General features: G+C 53.5%; 4 protein-coding genes and 1 long non-coding RNA gene across 11 annotated transcripts in view; 2 read left to right on the forward strand and 3 right to left on the reverse strand.

Annotated features, from left to right (window-relative positions):
- The window catches only part of NUP210L (nucleoporin 210 like), a 93,762-nt gene extending 85,138 nt beyond the window's left edge, over positions 1-8,624 (forward strand). For 5 of the 6 annotated variants that reach the window (XM_047704143.1, XM_047704145.1, XM_047704144.1 and 2 more), the window contains 5 exons: positions 1,524-1,673; positions 3,051-3,301; positions 4,821-5,022; positions 7,847-7,951; positions 8,230-8,624. In XM_047704143.1, the coding sequence (XP_047560099.1) occupies positions 1,524-1,673; positions 3,051-3,301; positions 4,821-5,022; positions 7,847-7,951; positions 8,230-8,483 (962 nt within the window). In that variant the 3' untranslated portion in view covers positions 8,484-8,624. Of the gene's footprint in view, positions 1-1,523; positions 1,753-3,050; positions 3,302-4,820; positions 5,023-7,846; positions 7,952-8,229 lie in introns of those variants that run through there. The other variant, XM_047704148.1, reaches the window with a different exon arrangement.
- LOC125085664 (uncharacterized) lies at positions 1,446-5,050 on the reverse strand. The gene is made up of 2 exons (XR_007122983.1): positions 4,973-5,050; positions 1,446-2,292 (listed from the first exon to the last, which is right to left on the reverse strand). It is a non-coding gene; the product is annotated as an uncharacterized LOC125085664 (long non-coding RNA).
- A 227-nt stretch (positions 8,625-8,851) lies between the features above and the next one.
- Positions 8,852-10,142, reverse strand: RPS27 (ribosomal protein S27). Of its 2 annotated transcripts, none has more exons than XM_047704226.1 (4): positions 10,003-10,142; positions 9,647-9,755; positions 9,271-9,381; positions 8,852-8,935 (listed from the first exon to the last, which is right to left on the reverse strand). In XM_047704226.1, exons 1-4 carry the CDS (start codon positions 10,006-10,008, stop codon positions 8,907-8,909), a joined length of 255 nt encoding a protein of 84 aa, XP_047560182.1. In that variant the 5' UTR covers positions 10,009-10,142; the 3' UTR covers positions 8,852-8,906. The 2 variants fall into 2 exon arrangements, with proteins under 2 accessions (XP_047560182.1, XP_047560181.1); XM_047704225.1 differs by having other exon boundaries at positions 9,934-10,023.
- LOC125085624 (serine/arginine repetitive matrix protein 1-like) lies at positions 10,027-12,245 on the reverse strand. The gene is made up of 2 exons (XM_047704086.1): positions 11,131-12,245; positions 10,027-11,071 (listed from the first exon to the last, which is right to left on the reverse strand). The coding sequence occupies exons 1-2, from the start codon at positions 12,243-12,245 to the stop codon at positions 10,027-10,029; spliced, it is 2,160 nt and encodes a 719-aa protein (XP_047560042.1).
- Positions 11,663-16,309, forward strand: RAB13 (RAB13, member RAS oncogene family). The gene is given in 9 exon segments (XM_047704191.1): positions 11,663-12,367; positions 14,052-14,081; positions 14,084-14,111; positions 14,872-14,932; positions 15,168-15,245; positions 15,333-15,422; positions 15,507-15,572; positions 15,678-15,731; positions 15,905-16,309. Coding segments are annotated over 9 exon segments (609 nt in total). The 5' UTR covers positions 11,663-12,243; the 3' UTR covers positions 15,983-16,309.
- Positions 16,310-20,197: the final 3,888 nt, after the last annotated feature.

The following is a 20,197-nucleotide window of genomic DNA, read 5'->3' on the forward strand; positions in this document are numbered from 1 at the left end:
TCCCAGAATCTTTCTAAAACCACAGCTTATTTTATTATGAAACAACTCCTTTGATATTGCTGATAGTCTCCAAAAGATGAGAACGGTCACCGGACTGACTACTGGCAGCTGAGAAAGAAATCCAGCAAACTGAGGCCATTAAGAAACTGTGCAAGGGAAAATCTTAGACAGGACACCACCTCCTACTTAATCTAGAATGCTGTCCATTGAAACTGTCCGTTTCTTGACGGCTGTGTGGCTCCGACTTAAGACACCATTTGTAATATTCCGGAGATCTCTAATTTGAATCACACTGCAATCAGTTATGGAAAATCAGACTTCCTAGACTGAAAAGCCTCCCAGCTGTAATCGCTGTCCAGTTTCCCTGGAATCTGTCTCATTCCCACTGACGAATTCCAGAAACTTTTGAAAGGGGACCTACCAATGATACTGATAATGGAAGCGCCACTATAGTCATTCACAAATCAGCATTTGGTCTTAGACCATTCTTTTATCTTGACTGTAGCAGGAGCCAAAGGGCCTGGCCCAGTAAGACAGAAGTGACCCCTCTCTTTTGCTATTTTAAAAAAATTTTTATTTAAGTAATTTCTACACCCTGTGTGGGGTTTGAACTAAAAACCCTGAGATCGAGAGTTGTATGCTTCTCTGACCCAGCTGCTTCCCTAGCCTCCCTTTTTAAGATTTACTTATTTGAGGGGCACCTGGGTAGCTCAGTTGCTTAAATGTCTATTTTCTGCTCTCATCATGATCCTGGAGTCCTGGGATGGAGCCCTGCATCGGGCTCCCCAATTGTCAGGGCGTCTGCTTGTCCCTCCCCTCTGCTTGTGCTGTCTCTCTCTCAAATAAATAAATTAAATCTTTTTTTTTTTTTAAGATTTTATTTATTTATTTGACAGAGAGATCACAAGCAGGCAGAGAGGCAGGTAGAAAGAGAGGAGGAAGCAGGTTCCCCGCCGAGCAGAGAGCCCGATGCGGGGCTCGATCCCAGGGTTCTGAGATCATGACCTGAGCCGAAGGCAGCGGCTTAACCCACTGAGCCACCCAGGTGCCCCCTAAATAAATAAAATCTTAAAAAAAAAAAGATTTGAGAGAGAGAGAGAATCTCAAGCAGACTCCGTGGTGAGTGCAGAGCCCATCACAGGGCTCCGTGTCACAACCTTGGATCATGACCTGAGCCGAAATCAAGAGTCAGTTGCTCCGGGCACCTGGGTGGCTCAGTGGGTTAAGCCACTGCCTTCGGCTCAGGTCATGATCTCAGGGTCCTGGGATCGAGTCCCGCATCGGGCTCTCTGCTCAGCGGGGAGCCTGCTTCCCTCTCTCCCTCTCCGCCTGCCTCTTTGTCTACTTGTGATCTCTGTCAAATAAATAAATAAAATCTAAAAAAAAAAAGAAAAAAAAGTCAATTGCTCCACAGACGGAGCCATCCACGTACCTTTTTTCTTTTAAATCAAACTACTGGCTTATGTAAGTTTCCTCTTTTACAGATTCTTATGGCAGTTATTTCTCTGTTTTCTGCTTATTAGGATCCTGTACCCCAAGTCAGGCCTTGGCCATCACAACAGTACTTCTTCCTGAGACCCTTGTGCTGTGCCATGTGCAGTTCAGCAATACTATGCTAGACATCCCAGCAAGCAAAGTCTTCCATGTCCACGCGGGGTTCAGCATGGAGAGAGGTGGGTCCCACTCGCTGCCTCTGGCGCCCTTGTTTCTGTCTCTGCACATGTACCACTTCCTTCCTGGGTGGCATTTAAACTTTGCAGTGTCATCTGCTGTAGAACTCTGGGAACTATCTCAACCAGCGTTTTTGTTTAGTCTCTGTAACACCCTGTGCTTTTCTATTACAGTCTTCCACTTTCTCCTTTGCTAGTCCGTCCCTGTTATCTCTGGGCTTGGATCATTCATCTTTATCCCCAGGAAGTAGCAGTGTTGGAGTGTTTATTGTTGAACTGAAGGATGTTCCAAGCAGAGTAGCATTAACTAGCATAAAGTAGAAATAGGCATGACATTGGAATTTCCTATGAATCACCTTGTAGAACGAAGAGGATTCATGTCAAACGTAAGGCATAAATAGGATAGTGCTACAGTCCAAGACCTTCTGCTCTAGGGCAGGCAGTATGGTGCAAGTAGCGTGCAGCCACTGATGGAAGGCTCACTCGACAAACTGGTGGGCACTAACCAGAATGCCTGGTGCCAGGACAGGGACTAGGTGTACACAGGGGAGCAAGTCAGGGCTTCTCATTTTCACCAGCGCTGTGCAGGGAGATCCGTCACAGAGCAGAGATGCACGGAATGCTGTAGAGACAGAAAGAGAAGAGGAGCAGCTACCTCAAACCTGGGGGTTGGTCAGTTTTACACAGCAAGGCTTGTGGAAGGATGACTAGGAATGCGCTAGATGTGAGAAGGCCACAGGCCAGGACATCCCGGGCAATAAAGTGCCTGGAGTTTGGCAGGACACAGAATGGAGAGGGAAGAGGAGGCAGCAAGGCGGCCAGGGAAGGGCCCTGCGGTAACCCAAGCACAACCTGCTGAGGGTCTAGCCCAAGTAACAGGGAGATACTAACGGAGGGGCAAGTGTCAGACATTTCCAAAGAGGAGCTAGCAAGCTTTGGATGGTTGGATTTAGGAATGAAGGAAAGGGTGTCTGTGAAAAGACAGCGGAGTTCGAGCAAGGATAAGTAGCACAATATTCCGTCGAGATGTGGTTTGACAGGGAAGTGACTAAGCCACGCTCGAAGCACTTTTCACAAACCCTTTCCTGATCTTGGCGACTGCTGGTCACTTCATTCTACATCCGCTAATTTCCATTTCCCTGTTATTTACTGCTCCCTGGCACGCTGCTTTAAGCAACAAGTTCAGCTGCGGGTTGCCTGGGACTGTTTTTCTTCGGTACATTCTCTCCCCACACTGGCCAACAGTCTGCTAATAGGGAACACTCACAATTGAATTCACCTTTTCTTCTGAACTTGCTTCCATGTTTCCTTCCTATTTCAGGCCAACTGGCTGAACAGAGCTTCTGAACCTTCCCCGCTCATTTTTCATCTTTCCTGCAGGGGTTTATGTCTGCCTAATCAGGGTTCGACCCCAGTCTGAAGAGCTGCTCCAGGCCCTCAGCGTGGCTGACACCTCAGTCTATGGGTGGGCCACACTGGTCAGTGAGCGGAGCAAGAATGGAATGCAAAGAATCCTTATTCCTTTCATCCCAGCCTTTTACATCAACCAGTCAGAATTGGTTCTTAGCCGCAGACAAGACGTCGGGGAGATCAGAGTGCTGGGGGTGGACAGAGTTCTTGAAGAGCTAAAGGTATGTGAAGCACTGAACCAAAACATAACTGAGATCAAGGTTTTGAAAAAGGAGTCCTCATTCGTAGTCCAAGGCCAAAGGAACAGCTGTGGAATGACTTTGATAAAATTCACCACGAGCGGGGGAGGGGGGCCCCGGTGGGGGAGGGGAAAGGAGGTGGTTCTTAAAACGAATGAAGAAAACCTGTCTTCTTCACAATGCCAGGGGACTCCCAGAGTCCAGAATTTAGGTCATAAGCTTTGTCAGTCTGGAAGATAATACCAGTATCATCTTAAACAATCTTTAGAATTCTAATTTGAAACTTTTTTTTAGGGGCACCTGGGTGGCTCAGTGGGTTGAGCCTCTGCCTTCAGCTCAGATCACGATCCCAGAGATCCCATTGTTCTGGGACGGAGCCCTGAAAGGCATTAAGCTCTCTGCTCAGCGGGAAGCCTGCCCCCCGCCCCCCCCCCCCCGTCTCTGCCTGCCTCTGCCTACTTGTGATCTCTCTCTGTCAAGTAAATAAATAAAATCTTTAAATAAAATTTTTTTTTTAAAGATTTTATTTCTTTTATTTGACAGAGAGATCACAAGCAGGCAGAGAGGCAGGCAGAGAGAGAGGAGGAAGCAGGCTCCCTGCTGAGCAGAGAGCCCGATGCAGGGCTCGATCCCAGGACTCCGAGATCATGACCTGAGCCGAAGGCAGCGGCTCAACCCACTGAGCCACCCAGGCGCCCCTTTAAATAAATTTTTAAAAAAACTTTAAAGAAAAATATTTATTTATGTAAAGATTTTATTTATTTGCTAAGAGAAAAAAAAGCATGAGAGGGGAGAAGGTCCAAGGGAGAAGCAGACTCCCCATGGAGCTGGGAGCCCCATGCGGGACTTGATCTCAGAATTCCGGGATCATGACCTGAGCCGAAGGCAGTCCCTCAACCAACTAAGCCACCCAGGCGCCCAGAAAGATTTATTTATTTGAGAAAGAGAGCATGCACAGGGAGAGGGACAATGGGAGAGGGAGAAGAGGCTCCTTGCTGAGCAGGGAGCCTGATGTGGGGTGTGATCCCAGGACCTTGGGATCATGACTTGAACCAAAGGCAGTTGCCCAACCAACAGGTTACCCAGGTGTTCCCCCACTTTTTTTTTTTTTTTTTTTTTTTGGAAGATCTGTTTAAGAGCAAGTGGGGGCAGAGAGAGAGAATATCCAAGCAGACTTCTACTGAATGTGGAGCCCAACAAAGGGCTGGATCCCTCCAGCCATAAGAGCAGGACCTGCACAGAATCCAAGAGTTAACTGGCTGCTCAACTGACAGAGCCACACAGGCGCCCCTAGCGCCTTCAAAACTTTTTTGAAGCCTCTTTTATTCTCATAGATCATTTTCTTCCATTACCTACTTCGACACATCTGAGTGTGAAAAAGCAGATGATTGAAGATTGCTAACTAGAAATACAGGGATCTTACTGTATGTTTAGAATGCAATATTGATACAAAACTGATTTTCCTTCTGTCAGACAAGTGCCATTTTATCTTTTCTCCAAGGTCTTCCCCAGCTCCCCAGTCCTAGTGGTCTCTGGCCACAGGCAGTCTTCCCTCACACCTGGCCTGGCTGTCTATCCCGTAAGGGTAATCAACTTCACCTCCCTTCAGCAGACGGCATCTCCTGTTTTCATCAATATTTCCTGTGAGCTCACCAGTCAAAGTGAGGCTGTGCTAGTGAGAGCTCTGAAGAAGGCTGGTGCAGGTGAGCACTGGGGGCTCCTGTTTTTAATCGAGAGAAGGAAAGACCACAGAATTTATTGCTTAATGAGAAACATTCAGCCACTTGGCTAGGATTACTCAAACCAGCTGAGGTATGGATCTTTATTTTCCAAGCCTACCTGGAGCATAACCTTTCAGGAAGCTCTCTTATCACCACCAAGGTATTCTATTTAACGGACATATTTAACAGTAGTTATTAATTTAAAAAGAACTTGGGTCTTGTTAATGTACTATTCTGTTGTAAACCTCTTGATAAATGATTTTCTTCAAAAACATCTGGCAGGGCGCCTGGGTGGCTCAGTGGGTTAAGCCGCTGCCTTCGGCTCAGGTCATGATCTCAGGGTCCTGGGATCGAGTCCCACATCGGGCTCTCTGCTCAGCAAGAAGCCTGCTTCCCTCTCTCTCTCTGCCTGCCTCTCCGTCTACTTGTGATCTCTCTCTGTCAAATAAATAAATAAAAATCTTTAAAAAAAACAAAAACAAAAACAAAAACATCTGGCAGATCTTTTTGTATCAGGCAGTGGGCAAATGGTGACAGCCCTAGAACTGACTTTACTCTCCAAAATCCTGATTCTAGCCATGACTCAGTTTAGAAACTATGCCCCATCTGGGTGGTATGGGAACACGTGTAGTTATGGAAAAGTGTTAGGAAAGCCAAAGGATCGTCCTCCTTATGCTGTCACCTCTACCTGCGCCCATCCCTCCAGAGAAAAGTGTTCTTTGAATGAACTAGAGGAGTGAACTGGACTGAACCCTTGTTCGTCTCCCATGAAAGGAGGTCTGTTTCTACAAGCACGTGATATGTACTGGCCAATACCATAAGTGCATTTTACATGCATTTGTTCTCTTATAACTCTGAAGTAGATGTTTTTCCCTTTGAGGAACTGGAGATGCTCAAGTTTCCATGACTAGAACCAGCGTTCAACCTGTGTCCTCTTGTAAATCTAGAGTCGTAATGGGCTTCCGCAAGGGTCCATGGATGGAATTCCAGGTGCGCATGACCCTCAACAGGGGAAGAACTGCACCTTTATTTTCTCAAGACTTTATTGGTCAGAATGACAAAGGGCACAGCAGAGGGTGCTGCAGGCAGAGGGAGAAGCAGGCTCCCCACTGAGCAGGGAGCCGATGTGGGACTTGATCCCAGGACCCGGGGATCATGATCTGAGCCGCAGGCAGCCGCTTAACTGACTGAACCACCCAGGCACCTCTGCACCTTTATTTTCAATTAACCTCTAACTGAAACTTTCCATTTCCAATTTTATGAATATAGGCAACAAACCACAGTAATAGCAATATGTAGGACTCTGTCACCTACAGAATTCAGGTATTTTCATGTTCCAATTATTAGATACCAATGTTCACGTCAAAATTACACAAAAAATTACAGTAGTTATCAGACCTGACTCTAGGTCTTTGTTACTAAAGCACATTACTTTATCAAAAAAGGCCTTTTTAACATCCTGCTAAGTGTATACATAGCTGTATCACAATTAAGTGTTTTTCTGTTTTGGTTAACTTTGATAAAACTGGTTTCCTTTATTCCTACACATTTTAATTTTTGCATTTAAAAACATTCTGAGATATGATCCATAGGTGCCACCATACTGCCCAAATTGTTCATAGCATAATAAATGGTTAACCTCTGCACTTCTCAGAGCTAAAAGAGGGACCAGAGGGAATAGTACAGCCCTGGTGAGTAGAAGTGGTCAGACACAAAGATCCAACTCAGCCTTCAGCTTATCGACACAAGCACACGGAGTACCCGCTGGTAGACGCCAGGCATGGTATATACACCGGCAGGATACCTAGTACAGGAATCAGATTTAAGACAGGGCCTAATTAAGGAGCTAGTAATCAGTTCATCGTAGCCAGAACAAAGCGGTACTGGAAAGGTTGATCATGTTTCATAATCATAATCCTGTTCCTAATCAATTTATTTGGACTCTTACCCTGTAAATACTGGAAAGCCAAAAGCTTTCAACAATTGGACCTGATCAAGGATTAGTATAGAACATCTTGCTTTTAGTGCATCTTTACTTCAAACAACTTCAAACTGTTCTTCAGAGCAAAGCAATTTGTAAACAATTCTGAAACAAAGTACCATGAGAAGAGACCACTCACAAGTCTGAAGGTTAGAGGGCCTACAGTAGGGATGCAGAAGAGGAACTAGGTAGGAGGACCTGGCGACAATATGGATATATGGGAAGACCTGGAAGTTCAGGGGAGTCTGCTGGGACAGGTGTTCATTTCTAGACACTGAAGAATTTGAAAAAACCAATGTCCAATGTCAGGTGTGCTTCAGAAACACAAGTCTTAAGTTTTATTGAGGACAGTGTTATACAAAAATCAGAATGCTCCCTAAAAACCACATCCTAAGTAAAAAATGACAAGGGAACCCTTGGAATTGAAAAGTGGTTGGTGATCCAAATAAGAATTTCAGGTTAGAGGGATCAGAATTGGAAGTTCAATCGCCACAATCACAAACTTGGTCAAGAGAGGAACGTCACTCGGAATTAAAATACACAGGAAAGGTAGTAACAGGCATCTTAAGGTAGCGTATCCATTTGTTAAACACCCATCTGTAAGTTGGTAAGAAATACAAGATTCCAAGTTTGGGAGTTTATTATCTAGGACATAAGAACAAGCCAAAGAGGCAGAGGAACCAAGTACATAATTCACCTCTTTAACCCTGTTAAGAAGCAAAACAACTTCCCCAAGGACTGGGTTCTGAGAGCTTCTGCTGAATACCCATGACCATGTGTTTTTAGCTTTAACTATTACATTGTATCATTCTGACCAATACACAGATCAATGTGAAGCCTCAGGTATCTTCCAGAAGTTCCTGGGTTCTCACCAGACCATCCTCTTTACCCTCTTTGCCATGCTGGCATCAACGGCTTTCGTCTTTCTAGGTAAGGTACCCTTATATTCAGCACCATGGACGTTTGATTTATAAGCTACCTTCATCTAATTTCACCAACTATGAGAATAAAAATTAGATTATCACATCTCACTTGTGACAAACAGTTGGAACTCATTCAGCCTCCCTAGCCCTGGTCACCTAGTGGACCAAATGTCCTGCCCAACTTACCACCAAGCAGTAAACTGCATGTGACAGACTCCTGCTTGGAAGTGGAAACCACTGCTAAGCCTTGAGATAACGGCGATACCTGCCTTGTTCTTTTTCCAGCATACAATGCCTTCTTAAACAAGATACAGACGGTTCCAGTTGTTTATGTACCAACTCTAGGAACACCACAACCAGGTAAAAAAGAACCACCCTCACCTATGAAAAGATCAAATTATTCATACTCCATCTGCTTCTCCTTTTTACTCCTAGGTCCTTATACCTCCACCACACGTCCTCCTCCACCTTTCATGAGTCCACAACCCCGACCAGGCCAGACTCGGCTACAACACTGGCTATGGAGTGTACGGCACTAACCTCCCCTCAACTGTCGAGGACTGGAGCCATAAAGCCCCAAACTAGGCTTCTGAACGCTGTAAATAAAGGATCCTAAGCTGTTCTACACTAAAGTGTGCTGGGCTGTGTTTTAAAGATTAAGTATCCATTCTTCATGCTATGAAAACATAAAAGTGAAATAAACGTTTTTATATAGCATCCCACGTTTTTATCAAGGTCGCAAAATTTACTCAGTGAACCTAACTGGACAGAAATGTCCCAAATAGACTTTTTAAGTACTTGGCCACTTACTTGCCCCAAATGACTCTAGCAGTCCACTCTTCTGGTTGCCCCCGAGTACTTGAGGTAGGAACTTCCTAGCAGTAAAACAAAGACAATAAACAGAACGTATCCAAAATCTGTTTATTGGGGTAGTGTCCCACTCATGCTGACTCCGGGTGCTTTTAGTGCTGCTTCCGCCTGAAGGAGCATCCTGGAAAGAGGAGGTTCAGAGGTTAACTTCCTGCCCACCCCACAAACAAGGGCATGCCTGATGACCGCCCCCCCACGAAAGCTACGTCTTTACTTTCTTCTGAACCTGCAGCTCCCCCTCCAGCCGCTGAGAAACTCTACCGCCAGCTCAAACGCAGACCCTCTTAGGACTCCTCCGCCCCGGTTTTAGCGCTCAGTGCTTGGGCACTAATACGCGGTTTCCCCTAGCACCGAGTGGGGGGACGAACGACCCCCAACGCCGACAGGCTTCACGAGGCAGCCAGACAACTCGACCCACGGCCGCTCCCGCTTCACGAGGTTCGGGCCTCGACTCACCTTCTGTAAGCCTCGCCTTTCCTCCCGTGGGCTGGCAGAGGACAGTGGAGCAGCCCACACACAGAACTACCGTTTGTGCGTGGCTGAAGACGGTGGTGATTTTGTAGCATCCTGGGGACACACGCCAAGAAGCAGAGACTTAGGACCGCCCGACGCCTGCCTTCGCGCGAGCGCAGGCCCGGCTGCGTTCCCGGTCAGGACAGGGACGTCCCCCGCCGCCAATCCACCGACCCCTCCGCGTGATGCGCCGGATCCACAGGCACGTTCGAGCCCGCCCGGGAGCGGCCCGCCGCGGTCTCAGGCCTCCCCCACCGCCACCCCCACCCCGGAGATCTGCCCCCCGCCTCCCGCAGGTCCCCCGAGCGGCGCCCCTCACCCGGGCACTTCACGTCCATGAAGTAGGAGTTGGGGCTCTGCACCAGGCGCTTCTTCTTGTGCTTCCTCTTCTCCTCTTCCGGGGACGGATGCAGGAGGTCCTTCGCGAGCTACGAGAGGCAGACAGGCGCGGTCAGGGCGGCGGCCGCCCCGGCGGCAGCGGCAGCTCGCGCGCCCGGCGTCCGCAGCGGGGCCGCCATCTTACCCCCCGCCTCGGGCCGCGCGCCGCCCGCCCCCGCGCCCGTCGCCTGAGGCCCGAAGCCCGCGGGCGGCCCCCGGGACCCGCACCCGGCGGAGGGACGTGCGCGCGCGAGAGAGAGGCGAAGCCTTCGCCGGGACCCGGGCCGGGGAACTCACAGGCATGTTCTCGTGGGGAGGTCGTCACCGCCGGAAAGGAGCGAAAGCGGAAATCCTGCCGCTTATATCCGCCGGCCGCCGGAAGTGACGCGCGCGCGTTGGGCAGCCATGCCGGAGTCCGCGCGCCGCCGCTGCCGGGACCGGCTGCCCGCCGACGGGGGTTGCGGCGCCGCGTGAGCGGGAGCGCGTCAGCAGGGGCGGCTGAGGAAGACGGGGCTGCCGAGCCGTGCCCGGGACTTGGCGCAGACCTTCGGTGTCTTTCAGTGGGTTACGCTGCCAGTGAGCTCCGCGGGGCAGGAAAGCCCCCGTTGCCCGCGTCCCGGTCCGCCGCTGGTCTGGTTGGGTCTTTCGGCCCCTTTCCTCGCACGACGACGACCTCAGACCCTGACGTACTGCTCCGCTCTCGGTGCGGGCCGAGGAGCCGCCCGGGGTCCCGCCCCCTCCCCGCCGAGGCGGCTGTGTCACTTGAGCCTCCCGCAGCCCTTCCCGCCGGTCGGCCCCGGCCCCGACTCTCCGAGCTTTCAGACCCTCGCAGCACGGACGCGCTTGGCAGAGCGGGAAGGAAGCCCGACGAGGAGCGCAGCCCCGTCTCCCGCAGCCCCTTTGCCGCAAGGAGGCTCGAAGACGACGCGAGGGCGACTTGGAGTCCCGGGAAAGGCGTGTGCGTCGCGGTCGGGGGCGTGCGGGCGAGAGCTCCGCCGGGGGCCCGGGGCCCTGACGTGCCTCTGCCAAGTTCGGTGGGGTGAGCCCCGCGCCGTGGCCGGTGTCGCACTCCCAGCGCGGCCTCGGGGAGCAGAACCGCCTCCAGCGCGCCGCCGGAGGCCGGAACGTCCCGAGGAAGCGGCCTTTCGGCTGAAATGGGCAAGCGGGGTGTCGGCCGGCGCGAGTCCGCGAGAAGAGCGTTGCGGGTTGATGGAAGAGCGGGGGAGGCCGGGGCCGGAATGAGGGGTCCCGGGCGGCAGGGTGCGGCGGAGAGCGGCGTCGCGCAGCGCGGCTTGCGGGCGGGAAGAGCCCAGATCGGGGCCGAAGGACAGGACACGCGGACGGGTCTTCAGCAGACGGGCCGTGAGAGCGGGCGAGCGGCTTCAGGGCTGGGTCGGAGCGGCGCCGGGGTGGCTCCGGCCATGAAGCCTCTGCCTCGGCTGGGGTCGTGACCCCAGGGCCCAGGCGTCCGGAGCCCCGCGTCGGCTCCCCGCCCGGCGCGCAGTCGGCTGCTCCCTCTCCTCCTCCCCCTGCTCGTGCGCCCGCCCGCTGTCTCGGTCAGAGAAAGAAAAGTGAGGGACGGAGGGGATGGGCCGGCGGGGCCTGGGCGCAAAGACGGCCGCGACGAGCCGGGTGACGAGAGGCGTCTCCGCACACCCGCACCGCACGCGCGGTGGCCGCTGTGAGAGAAGCGGTGGTTGGTGTCCTCTCCACAGCCGCGTCTGCCGTTCTGCAGCCTTCCCACGGCGCTGGACGGCGCTGTCCGGGCCGCCCCGGGCTGGCGTGAAGATCGTGCCCCGTCGAAGGAGGAAAGCAGACGGGTAGCCCTGGTCTCCGTCGCACCGATCCCACACGGGGTCCCCGAATAAAGCCTCAGAATGAGTCTTGGCGAAAGCGGGTGTGTGTGTGTGTGTGTGTGGCAGGGGGGATGCGTGTACCGGTGTGATGTGCGGTTGTGGTATATGCGTGCGGCGTGTGCGGTGTGGTTCGTGTGTGTGTCTACACGTACGTGTGCGCACGGCTTCTCCCCCCCCGCCCCGTGGGGCTGCAGGACGCCGCCGCCTCACGCCGACCACCAGGGGGCAGAGCGTCCCCACAAGTGGCTGGTGTCGCGGGGCGTCCCGCCGCGTTCCTGGGGAGCTGGGCCGGACATGAGGGCGGAGAACCCCGGAGCCCAACAGGGCCCTGAAGGCGGCCAGCCTGGGGTGGCCCTCGGGTCCCTCGTCTCCGCACCACCCCCCGTGGTGGCCCCCAGTGCCAGCGCCGCCGTCAGCCGGCATCCCCCAGATTCCGTCCGCGTGGCGGAGGCGGCCCAGTCCCACGGCGTCCCCGGCGCGGACTGCGAGCGCGCGGGGGACGGGGCTGGGGGGGCCCCGGCGGGCGGCCAGGGGGTGGGGCCCACGGCAGGGCCGCCTCCCCTCTTTCCCGGAGCCTGGGCGGAGAGGGAGGAAAAGTTTCTGGCCTGGGCTCCGTGCAGTTCCGTCCGCCAGCCCTGCGGGCCCGCCCACCCGCGCCTCCCCCGGCTCCCCAGTGTCCGCCATGGCCAAAGCCTACGACCACCTCTTCAAGTTGCTGCTCATCGGGGACTCGGGGGTGGGCAAGACTTGTCTCATCATTCGCTTTGCAGAGGACAGCTTCAACAACACCTACATCTCCACCATCGGTGAGCCCGCCGGCCGCGCCCCGGACCCTCGGCTCCCCCGGCCCTCACCCCTGCATCTCCACCGGCGGTGACCGCGTTGGCGGAGCCTCCTGCCCCGTCCCACACCCCCGGCTCCCCCAGGCTTCCAGGTTACTAGTGGCCCCACTTTTCAGTCCTCCAGAGGGAGGCTTCTAAACTGTCTCTCAGCCCAGTCTCAGACCACCCCCCCGCACATCTCCGAATGGTGCCCAGCCTCGAAGCTCTCCGAGGCCGCGCAACTTCTCGGTTGGGCCGGCCCCTCGCTTTCCTGGTACCATCCTTCTCTCTCATCCCCGTGCTTCCGCCCAAATGCACATGAACCCTTCCGCGTTTATCGCCGTGCATCTCTCCCCACCCCCACCCACCTAGAAGTCTTGACCCCTCTGAATTTCCTGTGCCTCCTGTCCCTGAACATGCTTCCCAGTTCCGTTAGCCTCTTTGCGTCTTGCTGGCTTTCAGACCCTCCCGCTGCATCCCCACCTTACCACTTCCCAGCCTCCCTGCCCTTCAGCTTAATGGGGGTGGGCAGGGTGGGACAGAGTGACCCTCTGTCCTAGAAAGTGGCCCAAGTACTGGGAAGGTGGGTATACAGTCAGCCAGGCAAGGAGGGTAGGAGTGGGGCAACTTTTGGGGGCTCTGAGTCAGCCTGGTGACTCAGCCTCCTTGCTAGGCTCCCAAAGGGCTCTGGGGAGGGGCCCACGTTGTCACTAAGAACGGTGCCTCCCCTCCTCCCTTCTTGTCTTCATCTTCTCTGGCCTGGGAAATAAAACAAGGGGAGTCTCAAGACAATTCTGGTTAGAAAAAGAGAGGGAAATGCCCCCTCTTTCCTAGTTCAGCCTCGGGAGGAATTAGTCTTGCTTGCAAGTGTGGCGGCTCCTTGACTAACACAAATTGCCTCAGCTGGCTCTTTGTCCTATAGGGCTGGAGGGTGGCCGGGGCACCGAGAGTACAGCGTACTAGGAAAACAGAAGGGAAGAGGAAGCTGAAAGGCCTGTTTTTAAAAAAGATTTTATTTATGGGGTTGCCTGGGTGGCTCAGTGGGTTAAGGCTCTGCCTTCGGCTCAGGTCATGGTCTCAGGGTCCTGGGATCGAACCCTGTGTCGGACTCTCTGCTGAGCGGGGAGCCTGCTTCTCCCTCTTCTCTCTGCCTGCCTCTCTGCCTACTTGTGATCTCTCTCTCTCTCAAATAAATAAATAAAGTCTTTTTAAAAATTTTTACTTATTTGACAGAGAGAGGGAGAGATCACAAGTAGGCAGAGAGGCAGACAGAGAGGAGGAAGCAGGCTCCATCCCAGGACCCTGAGATCCTGACCTGACCCGGAGGCTGAGATGTAACCCACTGAGCCACCCAGGTGCCCCTGAAAGTCCTATTTTGAGGGAGACACTGAACTAAGAGAGCTGTCAGCTGGGGTTGCTGGGTGGACCCAAGAGGTGCCTGAAGCTGCCCAGGAGAATTTCCATCACTTAGCCCTCCCAGATCCGTAACATCTCAGGAAAAACAATATGCTTACTGTACAAATACAGCTTTGAGAAAATTCTAGTTTCACTTGCAACAAGGTTGCTTCCCGAGTACAGCCCCTGCAGAGTTCCTAGTACTGCGGTGCCCCAGTCCCTCGTCTCCCAATCCTCCCTGGGTCTCAGCTTCAGCGTGTGGGCTCCCTCCTAGGAATCGACTTCAAGATCCGCACTGTGGATGTAGAGGGAAGAAGATCAAACTGCAGGTCTGGTGAGTGAACCCCCAGCACTGCGGGGCACATTCCCTCAGTTCCCTCCTGGCACCAGTTCCCTCCCTCTCCTCACTGCTCCTTCCTGCCACTTCTCCCAGGCCACTTCCTGTCACTGCCCTCAGACGTCCTCCTTCCATCTCTCTTCCAGCCTGCTCAACTATTTTCAGCTTTTTCGTAACTCTCTCGCCTCTCCTGGCTCCAGAGCATTCTCTGAACTTGACAGTAGATGTCTGCAGGGCTGTCCCGTGGGAAGGGCACTCAGGCAGGTCCCCAGCAAGCGGCGGAATTGAGACGGTCAGTGTGTGCTCTCCCTGAGTCAGGGAGAGCCTGGAGAGCCGAGCTGCGAGGGCCAACCTGCCTCGGGAGAGCTGTGGGCTGCCGGCTGTGGAAGCGGGGGCGGCCTGGAGAAGCTTTAGGACGCAGTGGAGAAGAGCAGGTCGGGGCTTGCTGCTGAATGACTTTCATCCGTTACTGAGCCCCTTCGGATCTCTGCCCTCGTTTGTAAAGCAGGGACCAGACGACATGCGTCACGAGGGTAGGGCGAAGGAGGCGCTTGGCACGGAGTAAGTGTTTGACAGATCAGCCCGAGAGACCTTGTCCCTCAGGTCTGTGTCATCTCCCAGCCGTCCTACCTCCTTTGCCCCCTTTACTGTTTTCTGATGCTGTTCCTTTCAGCTTCACCATGCTGCAAGAGCTACATTCTTAGCAGGGCCTTTCTGTCTTTGGAGAACCATTCCCTCTTTCCTGCCCCTTCTTCAGGGACACGGCTGGCCAGGAGCGATTCAAGACGATAACGACTGCCTATTACCGTGGGGCCATGGTACGAGATGTGGGTCTGGATGAGAGATGAAGCAGCAGAGTGCAGCTGTATGAGTACCCATGGGCAGGGCTGGGGCGGGAAAATTGGGACGGGACACAGTGCGCGAGGTGGAGGACCCCACACAGACTATGGGGAGAAGCTTGGAGAGAATTTGCAGGGTTACTTGAAGGGGCAGGAAGCCGAAACGGGGGGAATGGGGCCCAAGGCTCCATGGTGAACTCTTGCCATCCCGCAGGGCATTATCCTAGTATATGACATCACAGATGAGAAATCCTTCGAGAATATTCAGAACTGGATGAAAAGCATCAAAGAGGTAAAGACCCTCCTGAAGAGATGGAAGACCAGGAGCCGTGAAGGTGAGCAGGACCGCACTTGACTCTTCCTGCCTTTGTGCTCCCAGAACGCCTCAGCTGGGGTGGAGCGCCTGCTGCTGGGCAACAAGTGCGACATGGAGGCCAAGAGGAAGGTGCAGAAGGAGCGCGCTGTTAAGGTGAGGCCCAGGCCAAGATGGAGTTGGGTTCCAGAAGGCTGCTGCCCTTTACCCACCTCTCTTCTTCTCCCCTCCACCCCGCAGCTGGCTCGCGAGCATGGGATCCGATTCTTCGAGACCAGTGCCAAGTCCAGCACAAATGTGGATGAGGTGAGACCTGCCCCAAGCCCACCCCCACTCCCAGAGATGGCCGATAGACAGCAAGCCTGCCCTCCCCTCCGGCCTGTTCTGACCACTTACTCCTTTCCCCATCAGGCTTTCAGTTCCCTGGCCCGGGACATCTTGCTCAAGTCAGGAGGCCGGAGACCGGTGAGTTGGTTCTGCTGGGATGGGCTCAGCTGTGTGTGCATGAGAGTCCCTGTTAGGAGTGAAACCCCTGGAGACAAGCAGTGCTAACGCCACCCAAGGGTGGATCCCCTTCCAGCAGTGTACAGACCCCAGACGGCCACTGTCACCCTGATCCTGTGCCCTTCCCCCTCCAGGGAAACAGCCAAAAGCCCCCCGGCACTGACCTGAGAGCTTGTGACAAGAAGAACACCAGCAAGTGCTCCCTTGGCTGAGGACCCTAGGCCCGGAGGCTGGACCTGAGGGAGGCAGGGCTGTGGGTGGGCAGGGGAGGAACAGCACATGGGACTTGGAGGGGCTGGAGGTAGGTAGATGGTGGAAGAGTAGGAGCAAATGGAGAAGAACATGGGAAGGCAAGAGACGAAAAGGAGGTGGAATAGAGAGGGAAGGAGAAGCAAGGAGGAGAGAGGTGAGGGAGTAACAGGAGGAGAGGGGGCAGGAAGACACGGGAGGAGGAAAGAACCGGCCCTAGGTGTCAGACCTTCCCTGGGCTTCTAGGGCAGACATAAATGTAAATAAACAGTTGATTTGTTGTTACTGGATCAGGTTTTAGGGTTGTGTGAGAAGTTGGCTCAGCACCCCCTCTGGAAGTTTGACCCTATGACCCTGCACAGTCTTGTCAGTATGAAGGACCAGCACCCACACAAAGGTCCCTGGTTTGGTGACATTCATCATCAGACCCAACTCCTGCCTCTGAGGTGGTTGGGCTGCCGGAATCAGGCTGGCTTCCTATGACACCGGGACCTGTCCCCACATGGATGAGGAAAAGACCAGGAGATTCTCTGAACCTGGAGATCTGGACATCCTTTTTCCGTTATAGGGTTGAGAGGAGCCTTGTGGGCAGAGCCTTGCCTGGTTTCCAGAGGACTCTTTCTTAGGCCTTCCCAGGGGAGTGACAGCCCTAGACTCAAGGAAGTAACAGGTCCTGGTTTTATCCTGTGATTTCTTCAAGCGTCTCTGATTCCACCACCCGTCCTCTTAGGTAGCCGGTAGGCATTATTTTCCACTTTTATAGATGAGGAAAATGAGACACGGAGGAGATTCATTTAGTCATAAATCTTTTTTTTTTTTTAACATTTATTTGTTTATTTATTTGAGAGAAAGAACGTGCGAGCGCACACAAGGGGTGGGGCCAGGAAGCAGGCTCGCGGCTCCGCAGGGAAACTGACGGAGTGCTGGACGCCAGCCCGGGGCTCTGGGGTCATGACCTGAGCTGAAGGCAGATGCTTAACTAACTGAGCCACCCCGACATGTAGTCATTAATTTTTTTTTTTTAAGATTTTTATTTATTTATTTGTCAGCAGTTGCACACAGCAGGGCAAGTGGCAGAGGCAGAGGGAGAAGCAGGCTCCCCGCTGAGCAGGGAGCCTGATATGGGACTCGATCCCAGGACCCCAGGATCATGACCTGAGCCGAAGGCAGACGCTTAATGGACTGAGCCACCCAGGCGCCCCACAGTCATAAATCTTTATTGAACATTTAGTATGTGCCAAACACAATGGTCAATTTTGGGTGGAACTTACAAAAAGGACAAGCAAATTTTAACAAAAACAGTTCCTGGGGCACCTGGGTGGCTCAGTCCATTAAGCGTCTGCCTTCGGCTCAGGCCCTGATCTCAGGGTCCTGGGATCGAGCCCCGAATCCGGCTCTCTGCTCAGCGGAGAACCTGCTTCCCCCTCTCTCTCTCTGCCTGACTCTGCCTACTTGTGCTCTCTCTGTCAAGTAAATAAATAAAATCTTAAAAAAAAAAAACCAAAAACAGTTCCTAAGTACTGAATAACAAAGAGGCAAAACTACTGGCATGCTAAAAAACCACCACCCAGGGGCGCCTGGGTGGCTCAGTGGGTTAAAGCCTCTGCCTTCGGCTCAGGTCATGATCCCAGTGTCCTGGGATCAAGCCCCACATGGGGCTCTCTGCTCAGCAGGGAGCCTGCTTCCCTTCTTCTCTCTCTGCCTGCCTCTCTGCCTACCTGTGATCTCTGTCAAATAAATAAATAAAATCTTTAAAAAAAAAAAAAAAGGAACCACCACCCACAAACTCAGGCTTGATGACGCATAGTCCCCATAAACATACACAGCCCCCTTGGACACTTGCACAGGAGTTTCTTTTCTTTTTTTTTTTTTTTTTAAGATTATTTATTTATTTGACAGGCAGAGATCACAAGTAGGCAGAGAGGCAGGCAGAGAGAGAGAGGAGGAAGCAGGCTCCCGGCTGAGCAGAGAGCCCGATGTGGGGCTCGATCCCAGGACTCTGGGATCATGACCTGAGCCGAAGGCAGAGGCTTAACCCACTGAGCCACCCAGGCGCCCCTTGCACAGGAGTTTCTAAACAGCCAAATTATCTCACAGACAACCTTTTATCAGGGTTAATGAAAATGGCACATTTGGCTTCCACAAGTTTAATTTTACAGATAGGAAGTTCAAGGCACTTCAGAAATCCCCGTGCCGGTGGCATGGAAATGGATGGCACAACCTTGGGTCAGCAGCATCTGTGCCGCTGTTTGTTGGTAAAGGACAACACCAGGGAAAAGCCTGACCATGCTGGGAGGAGAACTTCGGAATGATTGCATACGTGTGTTAAGTACCAAATTTCTGCGGGGTGAAGATCAGCCCTGGGCTCTGTGGCCAGCAGCCCAGCTGGTGTGCTTTGCTCAGGGTTATGAGGAAAGACTTGCATTTTGTGAATCCCAGGAAGAACACTGACATCTTCATCACACCCCAGAGCGGATGTTTGAAAATCCAGTATCAGAGGCGCCTGGGTGGCTCAGTGGGTTAAGCCTCTGCCTTCGGCTCAGGTCATGGTCTCAGGGTCCTCTGATCGAGGCCCACATCAGGCTCTCTGCACAGTGGGGAGCCTGCTTCCCCCCACCCCTGCCTGCCTCTCTGCCTGCTTGTGATCTCTCTGTCAAATAAATAAAATCTTAAAAAAAAAAATCCAGTATCGGTGCAGAAACCTACTCAGTTGCTTGGTAAAGCTGTTGGAAGTGAGAGCTTAGGGCTCCCACAGCTTGTTACCAGCCGTGGTCAGTTTTGATAAGGAGTAACAGGTTGCTCGAAGGATTTCATCCAAACTTTCCTAACCACTAAAAGCTACTGGAAACTACACCTATTTTCCGTTACATACAACTATAGACATGTACAAACAGTAACTTAAAGGAATGAGCAAACAGTCACAAGAAAAGTAAAGTTTGGTCTCAACTCCCATCTGATGGTCTTTCCACAGTCTGATCGTTCCTGCTCCTGAGGACCCAGCAGCCTTTATGGGATGCAGCATTGCATATACGCTTCAACTTAAATGCAGTGCTCTAGCCCTTAGGGCTGTGGGGTGGGGGGAGGCCAGAAAGACTTATGGGGATAGGAGAATGTGGGGTAGGGTTAACCAAACAGGCAAGCCGTTTCGTCTTGAGAAGTGGGGGTACAGATTACTACTAGTGACCCTAATTGTATGAATTTAAGTACCCCCTGAACTCACTCGGTCTTATTGTCTGGGAGGCTGTGAACCCACGTGTATGTAAAATTAGGAGGAAATTACGGGCAGAGTTCGATTGCCAGGCAGTAAAGCACGAACCCAGAGAGCAGGCCAAGTCTCCCGGAGGGTTATCTCCATGGGGTGGAAAGCCGGGGGGTGGGGGAGTGGGGGGGTGGTGAATCTTTGGCCTTGGAATCGCTCTTCTGGGCCCTCCCGCTCAGTCTCTGGGTGGCCTTGCAAGTCACTTCTACTCTGAGCTTACAACATAGGGACAAAACGGGATCACCGAAGACCAAGGTGACCGAAACGTTGACGTCAAGAAGTAGGACAGTGATGGGACCCAGTGCAATCAGAGGAAAAAGAAAATACTTGTTTGCATGTCGCCCTAACCCTGGAAACTGCGCACGAACGTCCCCGTTTCCGAGGCTATCGAGAGGCGGCCGGCGCCCTGCAAGCCCGCCTCGGTTCTTCCCGGGCCTCCCGGTCCCGCGCTCCCGTCCCGGGGCGAATGGCGCTCCCACCGGGGAGCCGGAGCGCGGAGCTCGCCAGGGTACCGGGCCCGGGGACAGTCCGGGAGCAGCGGCGCCGGCGGCTCGGCCGGGGGAGCGGAGACACCACGCCCCGGGCTGGGGAAGTGCGGGGGCGCCTCGCTCCCGGGACCATCCGGGAAGGAACGGGGCCGGATGGAGGCTCGGCGGGACATCCCCGCGCTTTCGGAGGTGGCGGCGGACGGTTCCGTGTCGCTGCTCACCTCGCCCACAGGGGGCCAGTGGGCGGCCACGCAGAAGGACCCGGCCGCCGCGAACACCGGCCAAGCGGCCTCTGCCCAACTCGCCGCCTGCGGAGGGCCGAGACTCGCGCGCCTGCGCGGAACGACTCAGCCGCGGGAACCCTCCCAGGTCCCGGCATTCCCCGCGCTGCGGCCTTTTCTCCCGCCCCGCCCCTCCCCCCCAACGCGGGC

The sequence above is a fragment of the Lutra lutra genome, chromosome 15 (assembly GCF_902655055.1).
Source record: "Lutra lutra chromosome 15, mLutLut1.2, whole genome shotgun sequence".
NCBI classification, from domain to species: Eukaryota; Metazoa; Chordata; class Mammalia; order Carnivora; family Mustelidae; genus Lutra; species Lutra lutra.